Source organism: Coturnix japonica, chromosome 5 (assembly GCF_001577835.2).
Source record: "Coturnix japonica isolate 7356 chromosome 5, Coturnix japonica 2.1, whole genome shotgun sequence".
Classification (NCBI taxonomy): domain Eukaryota; kingdom Metazoa; phylum Chordata; class Aves; order Galliformes; family Phasianidae; genus Coturnix; species Coturnix japonica.
The window spans coordinates 23,442,633-23,455,421 of record NC_029520.1 but is presented as its reverse complement, the minus strand read 5'-3'; the positions used below and the strand labels follow the sequence as shown (position 1 = coordinate 23,455,421).

Below are 12,789 nucleotides of genomic sequence, written 5' to 3'. Positions count from 1 at the left end.
GTCCCACTGCGTGCCGCAGCGCCCCCTACGCCACTTCCGGTCCGTGCTGCGCGTTCCCAGCCCCGCGGGGCGCAGGGGCGGCTCAGCCGGGAGCGGCACCGACGTGTCTGCGGGCCGCGCATGCGCGGGAGGCGGCCGTGCCATAGCAACCGGAGCGTCAACGGTAGCGACGGCGATGGTGGGTCCCGGCAGCGCAGGGCGGGGGGCGGACGCTCGGGGAGGGCGGCCCGCGGCTCGGGGGGGCTGCTCCGGGCCGACAGCGAGCGAGGCAGGGCGGCGGGGGGGTCCTGCAGCGCCGTCCCCGAGTGCCGCTTGCCTGGGGCGCGGCCTCACCGTGCCCGTTTGAGCGGGGCGCCGGGCGGCTCGTGCCGGCGGCAGCAGATGGATCCGCCCGCGGCTGCCGCGGTGCCGCCGTGTGAGGCGCTCCCGGCACTCGGCTGTCTGCGGTACCGCGCGGCCCGGCCTGCTGTCTGCTGCCGGGAGGCTCCGAGCCGCTCCTTGTGTACCGGTACATGGATGCCAACGAAGGCGGCGCCTCAGCGGTGTCTTGGCGGGAGCGAAGTTTGTGGATGCTCGGTGTCATGACGCCCCGTGCCCCAAAACCCTATTTTGGGATTAAAAATAGCTCGATGATTAGAGCTTAAGTACATTTTCTGTCTGCTAAGATGTTGTATTCCTTGTTCCTGGAGCCCTGATGGCCATGTCTCAGGTTGGCCGCTTCTGCCTTTGGGGGCTTTTGAAGCGTGTCTGTGACTTTCTTTCAACTCCATCCCTGCAGGAGGTTGGTTAGTATCTGCCTGGGGACCCCAAAGCAGCCTTCTCAAGGAGGCTTCCCCATAAGCCATAGTGCTTCCTGCCGCAGGAGGCTGCGTATCCAGGGAAATGTCAAGTGCACTTCAAAGAACAAAACAAAGCTATTGGCACGAGTTCTCTTGATAAGCCCTGTGCTGATTGTTTCCATGCACACCTGGTTCTCAGCTTCAAATCTAGTCTGGTTTTAAGCTTGGATTTGGGACAGGAGGAGGCTCTGTGAGGGATTGAGCTCATGCCCCCAAGTAGTCGGCTAGCAGAATTGTGGAAAAGTGCTGGAAACTTCCCATCTGACAAAAGAAACAACTGGAAGCCTGTTGGTTTGGCTGTCACGCTGCTATGGCTGCTCACTGGAGTCTCAAGGAGGCTGCCGGAGCTGGAGCTGGGGTTGTGTTCTGAGCAAGAGGTGATCGCTGGGGTTGGCCTGCAGCTGGGCACCAAGGGGACTGTGGCAGAAGTTTCCCCCCTGTCTGCAGCTGGGCCTGGAGCTGGCTGCTGTGTGGGACAGACAAGATGAAGCTCAAAGTCCTTGTTCTGGGCAGGTCTAAGCAGTTGCTGGACATTCTGTGCCTGTAGCACCTCAGATTGTTCTTAACTGATAATGTATGTGTTCATGTTACGTGATTTGATGACAACATTGTTAGAAAAAAAGAAATACACGCATTTCAGATTGCTCTTGATTCTTTGGTAGGAGGTACCTTCATTTCCCTGGTGAATTCTAACAGGCTTTATCATTCTGTTTACTCACAGACAGGCAGGAAATTACTAGTGCACAGTAATAGTGTGTTTTCATAAGTGTCAGGCCACATTTTTCAGTGCAGTAATTTCTAATAGCCTTGAGTTCAGCTGAATTTCACTGTCAGAGCTGACGGTGCCCAGATTGTGCTCCAAGAGAAGACAAGAGAAAAAAGTCAGGAGAATGATGTGCTCTCATAAATCCAGCTTACTCCTTATGAAAATGCTTCCGAGTTCCCCAGAAAATAAAATGAAGAGCCACTCCAGGAGTCCTGGCTTCTTAGTGACAGCCAGAGGAAGATCCTGCAGGAAAGTGCTGGAGGAGAGGAGAAAAGCAGGACAGGAAAAGAAAAAGGGGAGAAGTGAAGAAGCCAGCTGAAAGTTTGCAGTGAGCATTCATTTTAATTTGTTTGTTTGTTTTAGGCGAAAGCAACAACTATCAAAGAAGCTCTAGCCAGATGGGTAAGTAAGAAAAGAGTACCTAGCTGCTTTGCAGTACTCCGTGCTGTGCATTTTTACTATATTTAATATAGGGGTTTTTTAAGAAGTGTTTTTCCTTTTCCTCTCTCACTCCTTCTGCCCTCCAAACCCTGAACTTCATGTTTTCTGTTAAAGATTTATTTTACATTTGCTCCTTTGTCACACGTCTCTCAGAAGTCACAGATCCATGTCAGCGAGTTGCCATTTCTGTTAATTACAAAGTGCTGAGTGTGCTGTTCTGTTCCCGTTGTTTGAGAGGAGGTAAATTTTCCCTGCACTGCTGCTAATCTGTGTCCACAGGACTTGTAACATTGGATCTGCTGTTGTGTTGCATTCCAGATGTATTCCTTCCCTTTGGCATAAGGGTTTACCTGTGCTCTACAGTCAGAATGAAGTAAATTAAATCAAAGCAACGTTTAACTTGGCAATCAGGCAGCCTGATCTTAAACAAAGTGCTGTTGTACCTGTGGTTTCTCTATGCGTATGGTGGTGTTCCATCTGAGCTTTGTTCCAGAGGTGGGTCACAGGCTGCAGGAATCTTCTTTCAGCTGCTCACTCCCCACCACAGGCCACGTTAGGAGCTCCCTCTCTGTCCTGTTTGAAGAGATAATGTAATTTCATCTGTTGGCTTAAGGTGGCTATCAATCAGATTCTAAGCAAAGTCAAAATGCAGGTAGATACAGGGTTATCCTTCTTGTTAGGAAAGGAAATTGAAATTTCAAGTCTGTGTGGTGACTCAGTTTGAGCAGTTCACCATGTTCTAGCAAAACGTGGGTCACACTTGTTTCCTAAATGGCTGATTATGACTAAAAATACTATCATACTGAATTTGGACAGAAACTGGAATATAAGTGAATGTGCATGGCAACATAATAGTGCTCTATTAAGTTGCCTGAAGTATTTTGGGCATGCAAGACAAAATGATGTCCGATCTTGTGCTGGGCCATCCTTACATGTTTCTGGGACGCAATTCATTTTCTTCTCAAGTAAAGACATAAAACCGACCTCAGCTCTCTCACTTTTCAATAGCTGCATAAAAATGGAGGAGAAAACAAGAGTCCTTGTTTTGGAAACACAGAACAGATTGCTCCTTTGTTAACAGACCTCCAGTCCTTGCACTGAACGCTGAGTGAATCGACAGAACGTTCCCTTTGTGCTGTCAGGGAAGCAGCTGTCACAACTGGCGTTACTGCTGAAAAAGATACTCGCTCCAAGTGTTGGGTGGATAATTACCATCGCCTCAGAATTTTAAACCCAAATTTTAAAATAGGGTGTATTTCTTTAATAAACACACCCAAATGCTGCTGTTATGACAAGTCTTCCAAATCTCTGAACTTTATAAAGTATTTCATCTAGGAAATCATCAACTTAGGTTGTAAATAGAAGATCTGTTTTCTAACGTACTCTCTGAAGTGTGAAATGAAGTGTCCACTCCTTCCTAATGACTAACTAAAAGTGATTTTTTTTGTTGTTTAGTGAATTCTGTGAACAATAAGGATTTATCACTTTCTTTACAACTTCTCTGATTTCTAACTGGCCTTTGTTTCAGAGGTGGAATATTACCAGGCCATGCTCAGAGCTCTCTCCTCCCTGTCCTCCAGTGGTTGAGTTTTATTTCCATTTTTTAATGAAGAATGTAATCAGTTTCTCTTTTCACATGCGTTCTGGAGGAGGTAGAGCTGAGATCCAGACTTGAGGCTGGGCACTAGCTCCACCTCAGGGGACTAGCAGTCACAGCTCCCATTTCAGGAGGAGGAATACATGGGAGCTATACAAAATGGTTAAAGCTGAGGCAAGATTTGAGGAAAGTGCTGTTGAGATTCCCCCCCACAATGTACTCCTTTGCCTTCTGAGTCTGTGCTGCGCGTTGGGTGAGTTCTGAGTTTTCTGGCTGAAGAGGAAAGGAGATTTCTGTTTGAGATTTCCAGAATGTGCTTCTGCTACATAATCTGGCCCTAACTGAGGCTCCCACATGTCAATCTTCACTTCGATTCAGAGTTTCAGACCTCCAGTTATCCTCCATTTCTTTTTTGGAGAAGACACCTGAGTTAACTTAAGTGTATCCCAAATCAAAAAAGAAAAAGAAAAAAAAGGCTCTTGAAACACGGTATTCAAAATACTTTCTCTTTCCAGTATTTTCTTTCAGTAGTATATTGGAATTACCTCTACATTAATTACTTGTATGGGAATGTTACAGTACAGCAGTTCTTAGTGATTTTGTGCAGCGAGCGTATTCTTTACCTTCTCTTTTCCTTAGGAAGAAAAAAGTGGCCAGAAGGCTTCAGAGGCAAAAGAAGTGAAACTGTATGGCCAGATTCCTCCTGTAGAGAAGATGGATGAATCTCTCTCCACTCTTGTTAACTGCGAGTAAGTTACGCTAAAGACAAATTGGAAACCAAGCATTCTCTTCTATTTGTACTAATTTGGTTAATGTGCCCAAGTGGCAGCGTGGAGTGGCATGCAGGTTATCTAATTAGCTCTGGGTACCAAGTCAGTTCAGCTGCTGTTTAGCCGAGGAAAATGAAGTGTTGTCTTTGTAGGCAATGGGACCGAGAAAAAAAAGAGAGAGCTGGACTTCCCAAAAGAAATTAGAACCGTTTCAGAAGTAAGTTTCTGTGCATTTGTTAAGGCCGTGCTTAAAAGGCCATCCCGTACGTGGTGTCAGTAACACGTGGTACTTTCCTGGAAGCTAAACAAAGTCACAGAAATCACGATGTTTTGAGAGAATAGACAAGTATTTGTAGTGCAATGGCGTTTAGATGTAGAACTCTTCTGATATAGTGATCCCTTTTGTTCTGAGAGTTGACTGTTCTTGCTTTTAAAGGAAGCTTTCGTTGTCTACAAACTGCATTGAAAGAATTGCCAACTTGAGCAACCTAAGTAAGTGACAAACCAGTGATTGTATGTTTTCTCGTTGTGTGGATAGGAAATATACTACAGTTCATAATGCATGTCTAGCTTTATACCTTTTCTAATCCTTTTTAACTTCTTACTCTTAGAAGATTGTAATTGACTTTAAAATTATCAGTCTTCCTGGAGAATGCATGTTTAGCAGTAAAGGTGAACTAAAGCACGTGTCTCTGTGCAGTCTTGGCAGTTGTTTTTCTGTGCAAGATTAGTACAAAAAAAATCCATCCAGAAGTAGCTTTGTAATCTCCAGTGGGTTTGAGTTATGATACTCAACAGTAATTGATTCTAGAATGATTTAACAACTGATTTCCACATTGATAATGGAGAGTCTGCAGTTCAGCAACTTAATAATTGGGGCGTAGTCTGTTACTGAGGTCAGAGTGTTGTGGGCCTGGATGGAATCTGGAGGTGAGACAAAATAGAACTTCACGGTATGTCTCTTTAAGGTACAGAATGAGAGGAACTTACAGTTTCTATTGTCTTCCATGAGAGAAATCAATGCTCACAGCAATGAGAAACAATCAAGTATTTGCCATTGTTCATTGCAAAGAGGATACTGAGAAATCGTCTTAAACGTCCAGCACTATTTTCAGTTAGAAAATATTAGTGTTGCATATGTGATACTGTAATCATGCTGAGTAGATAATTCTGTGTAGGACCACACCTCAGCATTCGTGCATGTGAGGAGAATGTAAATGATAGCAACAGGTATTAGATTTCTGTTTAATTGTGCGTAAATATTTCTTGAGGAACTCTTATTGCTTCCAAAATATATAATATCTCCGAACAGGAGAACTAAAGAACGGTAACGGCAATTAGAAATGGCTTGAAGGTGTGATGTTTCCTGCAGCCTTTCACTTTTGTGTTTGTAACTATCCTCTCATCCCTTGGGAATTTCTAAAGCTAGTGCAGACTTGTAATTCCTGAACATGCAGTACAAAGAGAATGAGGGCAGCCGGCTATTCTCCGTGCTGTGGATGGGGAACTGTAGGGATAGTCTGGAGAACATTAGCTGTAGCTGACTTTAGACTTAACTGAGGATGAGTTTTCATATTCTGAGCCATGGTCAGGTGTTAAGCTGCTGCATTTAAAGAGAAAAAGAATTCCATTTGTGCCTGAAATGTTTAATCCTAACTAGTCTTTCTGTTTTAGAACATCTACCGGTTGTGGTTTTGTCCCCGTGTTCCTATAGATAGGACACACAACTACCTGTTTTAGATCAGCCTCGAATCTTTACCCATAGCAGTCTCCAGCCACTACGTTGCTATCTGTGCAGTTTGTTGCTACTAGATTTTATTAGCCTCACTATAAGTTACTGTAGTTATTAGTTATTTGCTTGTTTATACCTGCAACAAAACTCATGTGGATACTGAAAAGGAGTTTTCTGGAAAGACTGCTATTTTGTCATAGCTCTGAGTTACTCTAATATTACACTAAATTCCAGCAAGAGTAGCTCACTTCAAAAAGCATATTTGTATGGCTGCTACAGTAAGCTGAAATATTTCTCATCAGACTTCTGTATGGCAGCCTTCTGTGCTATCTCTATTTTAGAAGTCAGGGCTACAGCCTTAAAATTAGATTAGAACAGTTTATTTGTTTAACCTGGAGAAGCAAGGGGTAAGAACTGTGTGAAATCAAAGCTTGCAAGCTCAGGTGCAAGATGAAATTCTAGGCTGTTTTCAGTGTTTATGTGGCCTGAATCTCAGTGAGGTAACCTACAAATGAACAGCTTTGTACTTGTGAGCACATTTCTGGGCTGCCCTCTGCATCAGTTCCCAATCATTATCAGTTTTTATTTCTACTGCATCATCCTTTCTTAAGGCAGAGTTTTTGGAACATAGGTATTTTGGGAGTTTTACCTGAATTACAGCATCTTCTTACACGTAAGAAATCACTTACGGCAACTTTCTGTTACCTATTTCAGAAAAGCTGAGGATTCTGTCTTTGGGAAGAAATAACATTAAGAACTTGAATGGATTGGTACGTGCATCTTAATCTTAACACCCTACTAATAAAATGGAGCGCTATCCAAGATGTGGGATAATTTCCCTATAGGTTTTGGCTGAATTTTACCTTATTTCCCAGACTTCCATTTTATTCTGTCACAGTGGTATGTTTACTCTCTTTCTTATTGCTTCCGAATTCTCAGGTAGTTTTTGTTTGTTTGCTTTTGGGGGGGAAATGGTGGCAGAAGTGAATGTACCAGGCAAAGGAAAAATTATGGGGGAAGAAATGGGATCAGTTTTATTTTATCTGTGCTAAAGCAGAATATTTTTTCAATCAACTTCATTAAAAATGAATTTAGATTATTTTCTTCCTTGACAGATATCACATGTTTCTCCTGCAGAATATTCCTGCTTAAAACTATTGCCACTCTCAGAGATGCCATTTTCTCTGAAGCGTAAAATGAAATCAATTTATAATGACTGGTTTATAGAAACACTCCTTTTTGAGGGAGTTACAAAAGCAACTTCCATCCTCCGGATCCAAACATGTTCCTGAGACAGACCATTCCCTCATACTGCATAAAAACCCCCGTGAAAGAATTGTTGAATAGCAGCCACTTTGTGCACCAACAGCCACTTTTGTCTTCTGTTTCCCTATGCCGTCCCCACTGCTGTTCCCTCTCGTATTCTAATTCTGTGGTTTTTGACCTCCTAAATATATTTCATATCCTTTGCTCTGATTCCCGGGAGTATTTGTAATGCTTAATTAGAAACCTGCCTAAAAGGAAACGAAGACCAATATATCTTAGTATTTTCTTGCATAAGGTGACCTGCAGGGGTGAAGAAGAGAGTCTGAAGAATAAGGACTTATTTTCACTTACCTGAGTAGCTCTGTTGTTTTCCAGGAAGCAGTTGGAGATACGTTAGAAGAGCTGTGGATCTCCTACAACTTCATTGAGAAACTGAGGGGTATCCGTGTAATGAAGAAGCTGAAGGTTCTTTATATGTCCAACAATTTGGTGAAAGACTGGGGTAAGCCATTCCTGTCTATCCTGCAGCTTCCTAAGGATTATGGTGAATGCATGAGTTAGCAAGTCAAAAAATAGTTCTCTGTGTCCTGGGGCTTAAGTTTTACTGATAAGCCTGCAGAAGTACACGGAATCCTGAAATATTTCATGCAAGACATTAAAAATAGGAGATTGAATTTAAATTCTAAGCCCAGTGATTCAATTGAATCACCTTTTTGAATCACCTTGCTTGGACTTCTTTGAAGATGTGTACCTGTTCTTTAACGTGCTACCAGCTCAAGCACAAATGATCGCCATCTGTTCGTATCCCAAGCTACTTACATGTGCAGAGTTTGAAAGGAAAGGTTTGGTGCGAATGTACTTTCCTTGCTCAACAATCTAGTTGGTGTTTTCATGTTTATGGTTGCAGCAGAGTTTGCGAGACTGGCAGAGCTGCCTTTATTGGAGGACCTGGTGTTTGTAGGCAATCCACTGCAAGAGAAAATTGCCGCTGAGCAGAATTGGATTGAAGAAGCAGCCAAACGGGTGCCCACACTGAAAAAGCTGGATGGTGAGTTCGGGCTGTGAGGCAGTTGATCTAAGTGACAAGCTTAGCAGAAAGAAGAAAATAATATGGGAAATAAATTGTAACCTCAAAAGCTCATCTGTGCAATCCTGCACCAGCTGCAGGATCTTCTGAAAAGTTGTCCATGTGGTGTGCAGCCCACAGGTTACCCAACCAAATAGTTTTAGCACATCACTTTATTCCCCAGAGAAGTGGCCACAACACTGAGCCTGCCAGAGATCAAAGAAATGCAAAGCATCTGGACAATGCTCTCAGACATGTTCTGATTATAGGGTGGTCCTGGGTGGAGCCAGTGGCAGGAAATAGAATTATTTTCTCTTTCTGACAGCCTGACTCTTTCCTAGTTTTGATAGTCCAGATCAGTTTTCAAGCAGATGAGCATTATCTGTACCTTTCTCTGCATAATCTCTTCAAAAATGAGTAGATTTTCTTTTTTTTTTTTCCCTTGCAGGTACCCTTGTAGTTAAACAACAACAAGAAGAAGAAGAAGGAGGAGAAGGAGGAGAAAACTGATGAGACTTTTGTGTTGGGTGTTTACTAATGGAAGTATCTCCAGATTGCTCAGCACACAGAACTTTTATATAAATGTTTGTTTTGAAGAAAAGCTTTGGGCAATTTTTAAAAGACCAGCTTATCTCCACAGTCTCTTACCCAAAGAGTTATTTACCAAACTTCAGGCACACCGGTTTTCTCAAGCTTCTGCCACCTTCTGCAGAGACCAGTGGAGTTGAGTTCATCTGCTGTTTGGTTTGTGAGAGATCTTTACCTGAACTAATACCCAGCTATTCCTTATTCCTGATTAGTGGTGCTTATTGTTTGCTCTTGTGTTACAACGGAGCAATTTTAGCTTGTTAGATGCAGCTGGCTAACATTCAGTTGAACCACCATGGCTAAAGGAACGTTACATTTTAGAACTATGTTATGGACTTTGTTGTGTTTAATTATGTTATGGGAATCCCTTAATATTTTAAGTATGTGAATTTGCCTTTTTATGCCCTTAAGTATTTTATGCCAAATAGGCCCAGAAGTTGTGGACATACGCACAAGAAAGGTAACGGGCTTGTGATCTCTTGTTATGGACTGTGAGTTTTGAATTGGGCCTCTTAACTTCATTGCTTAGAAGGCCACGTATAACTTATATGATGTTATTTATTTTAAAGAGGCAATGGGAGTTTTTTGCATGGTTTCAGTGAGACTAAAATATCTGCTTTTTTTTTTTTTTTTTTTTTTCTTTTTTTTACGAATTACTTTGATTGGAATTTGTAGACTATCAGCCTACAGCTGGTTCCTGCTCCTAATCTTATTTTGGCTCACCGATGGACGTAATCCTTCTCAGCTCTGGAATTTTCCTGTAACTAAGTAGGCTGATACTCACTCAGAAACAAGCAGTGAACAAGAGACCTGGGCTTGAGATGTAAAGTTCTGGGTTTGGGATACTAATGTTTTTCTAAAGCACAGACGTAAGCAGTGAGTGAAATGTGTATGTGATTACTGAGGAAGGTGGGACAAGGTGGGAAACGGGCATTGGAAAATAAGCATGGAAGAGGTACTAAACATGCTCTGTTGCACGTTAACCATTTTCAGTAAACCTCCTTAGATGGCAGGTAGCTATTTTTAGCAAAAAGCATTATGTAATGCTAAAAACAGGCATAGTTGCACCACTGGATGCAAATGATGTTCCTCCCTCTCTACTTCCTTTAGAAGTCATCTAAGTAGATTTTCTGGCAGCTTATTTTTATTGTTTTTAAGCTTTTCTTCTAATTTGATGCATTATCTTCGTTTAAACTAGAAAAGTGTACCAGCAGGTTTTAGAACAGACACATAAGGGATGAAGGCAGAACACCGCTTTTAATTTGTTTGTGAAAGAGTGGCAGGGGTTGATATCCTGGAGCACCATGGTCAGGGATAAAAAGGGTGGAAATGGCCCAGGCTACAGTGGAATTGATCTCAAACTCCAGGTATAATTTTCGTATAAGTTAACTCTATTGCTCGTCAGTATCTAAGTGACAGGTGTGAAGATTACAAGGCAATCAGAGCCTGGTGTCAATATATTCTTTCTTGTTATTCTTTGATTTTTAGAGTAATTCCTAAGCATTCCAACTTAAACTGGCAGTAACAAATAAGTCTAGAGTTTGACTTAGATCCATTTCTTAAAATCAGGTCAGAAGAACAATGGCAAAAGCTGGGTGTATTTTACAGACTATGTTCAACCATTTCATGTTGGCCTCTTAAAACCAATTCAGTTCACTTGCAGCCAGTCAGCTTTGGAAAAGCAGATGTGATTTAAAAGAGTACCCAGCTTTATGGCACACATGGTTTTTACTAACCCCAGCTTTTGTATTAGGGCAACAGGGAGTAGGCTTGGGCCCATGCCTACAGTAATTAAAGTGTGCTTGCCACGAGAACTTCCAAATATTATCAGCAAATAGAAAAGCCAATTTCATCTGTGTGTGGAGCTGTTTTCAGGATAGAACATGCAGTGCTCTTGGCATGGAATCTGGCCAAGAGGCAGTGCGTTCAAATCCCTGTACCAGTGTGTACAGTTACGGTACATATAGTTTAATTAGCTCCTCAAAAGAAATGAGATGGAGATGAGAATGTTGTCCAGTGTTACATAATCCTACTGGTTAATTTTGTAAGATCTAAATATGGTCTAAGTCCATACATTTACAAAGGCAGCATTAGATACAGCAGAGACTCTATTTGGGGACAGTCTGAGAACAGAACAGCATCTTAGCGTTGTAGGTGGAGATAGTTCCATTGTCAAGGCTTGAGGAGCACGAAAGAGCAGTTCCTGGCTCTTGTAAGTGACAAGTTGAGGCTCTGTGGATTAATTACCATTAATCAGTCCAGCAGTAACTAATGCTGTTGCTCACTGGTAGAGCTGTGTATAGCACATGCCTATTGGCATCAGCTCCTTTCACAGCAATTAACAAGCATAAATTCTCTTTTTTGCAGCTGTGTTATAAATATGAGAATAAAAACAATCATTACTGAAGGGAACAGGGCATCCAGTCTCAGCATAATTGTAGCAGCAGTGAAGTACACTTAGAAGTTTTTCCTTTGCTATTCACCCTCCATACTGCAGAACCTTTGCATGTAAGTTAACCCCTTTCTAATTTTTAGCTCAACATTGTTATATATGATGAATTGTGGGTTACTGCCCCAAACAAATCAAAATCCCATGAACTTTGCTAGCCCCAAATAAATGAAGTTTTAATAAATTTCTAAAATTTGCACTTTAAAATTATGCACTAGATGTGGTGGAGGAGACAGACAGAATTAAAGCAGCTGATTTGCATGCTGATAGAGCTGCTCTGAGTCACTGATACACTATCAGAGATCAGACTGTGCCCACAGTAGTGGCTGAGCAGCAGAGCGAGATGCTGAAAGAATTCTTTCTGTATTATTTTTTACGCTTCCACATCTCACCACATCTAATAACGTCCTAAGCACATTATTATTCATGGATGAGAAGAGCACCCATGTAAAACTTGCAAGCCATGTGGAATTCTGCTTTTCCCACAGAAATGACGGAGGATTAGCATCCACTTAATTACATAGAGAAATATCCTACAATTAAATTAGAGATAGAAAATAGGTATTTTACTTGCTTGTTAGCACACCGACCTCTCTTCAAAGAGCTGATGTATGCAGTGGTTACATTTCAAATGGCTGGAAAAACGTGAGAGGAGACCTGAGAACCAGCAGCTGATTCAGATTACAACAGAAATAGACCCATCTAGGAACATCTTCAAGCAAGAGAGCACTTTTAACATCTACTTTTGATTACCTTTTGTATACCGTAATTTTGTAGCATGACCAAACTGTTAAAGTTGCTGTGTTTAAATTATTTAGGCCGATGTTTGTAAGTGAACCTCTGTGAAACTTGTTTAAAAATAACAATGCTATTTTATATTAAAAAAAAAGTCTTTGGCTATCGTGTAATGGAATAGTGTTCGGAAATCAATTTTTGTTCTCATTAACTTTTCCTAGGTGCTCAGGGAGCAATGTATTTATAGCACGGAAACGCTGTCCCTTATTGCCCCTATATTTTAGAATAGAAAATAACATAGGCTTTACAAATGTTGATCTAATTGTGATTGTTGTCATCTGATACATAAAGATTTTTTCAGTCTTTTCATACAGACATCGTTTGTCAGATTTGTTGTTAGGTCCTAAGAGAAAAGTCTGCTATTTTTATTTGGGGTAAAAAGACCACAAATGTATTAAATAAGGGTAAGTCTTATTTCCGTACAAACTCCCTAGTTTGCTTTGAATTTAAGCTCTGGGAATAGCATTACACAATCAGCTC

At 41.8% G+C, this 12,789-nt stretch overlaps 1 protein-coding gene across 2 annotated transcripts; it reads left to right on the top strand.

Moving 5' to 3' along the window:
* Window positions 1-70: 70 nt before the first annotated feature.
* On the top strand, window positions 71-12,427 carry DNAL1 (dynein axonemal light chain 1). Of its 2 annotated transcripts, none has more exons than XM_015864638.2 (8): window positions 71-178; window positions 1,969-2,007; window positions 4,283-4,392; window positions 4,850-4,905; window positions 6,860-6,915; window positions 7,787-7,913; window positions 8,322-8,459; window positions 8,926-12,427. In XM_015864638.2, the coding sequence occupies exons 1-8, from the start codon at window positions 176-178 to the stop codon at window positions 8,985-8,987; spliced, it is 591 nt and encodes a 196-aa protein (XP_015720124.1). In that variant the 5' UTR covers window positions 71-175; the 3' UTR covers window positions 8,988-12,427. The 2 variants fall into 2 exon arrangements, with proteins under 2 accessions (XP_015720124.1, XP_015720123.1); XM_015864637.2 differs by having other exon boundaries at window positions 8,319-8,459.
* Window positions 12,428-12,789: the final 362 nt, after the last annotated feature.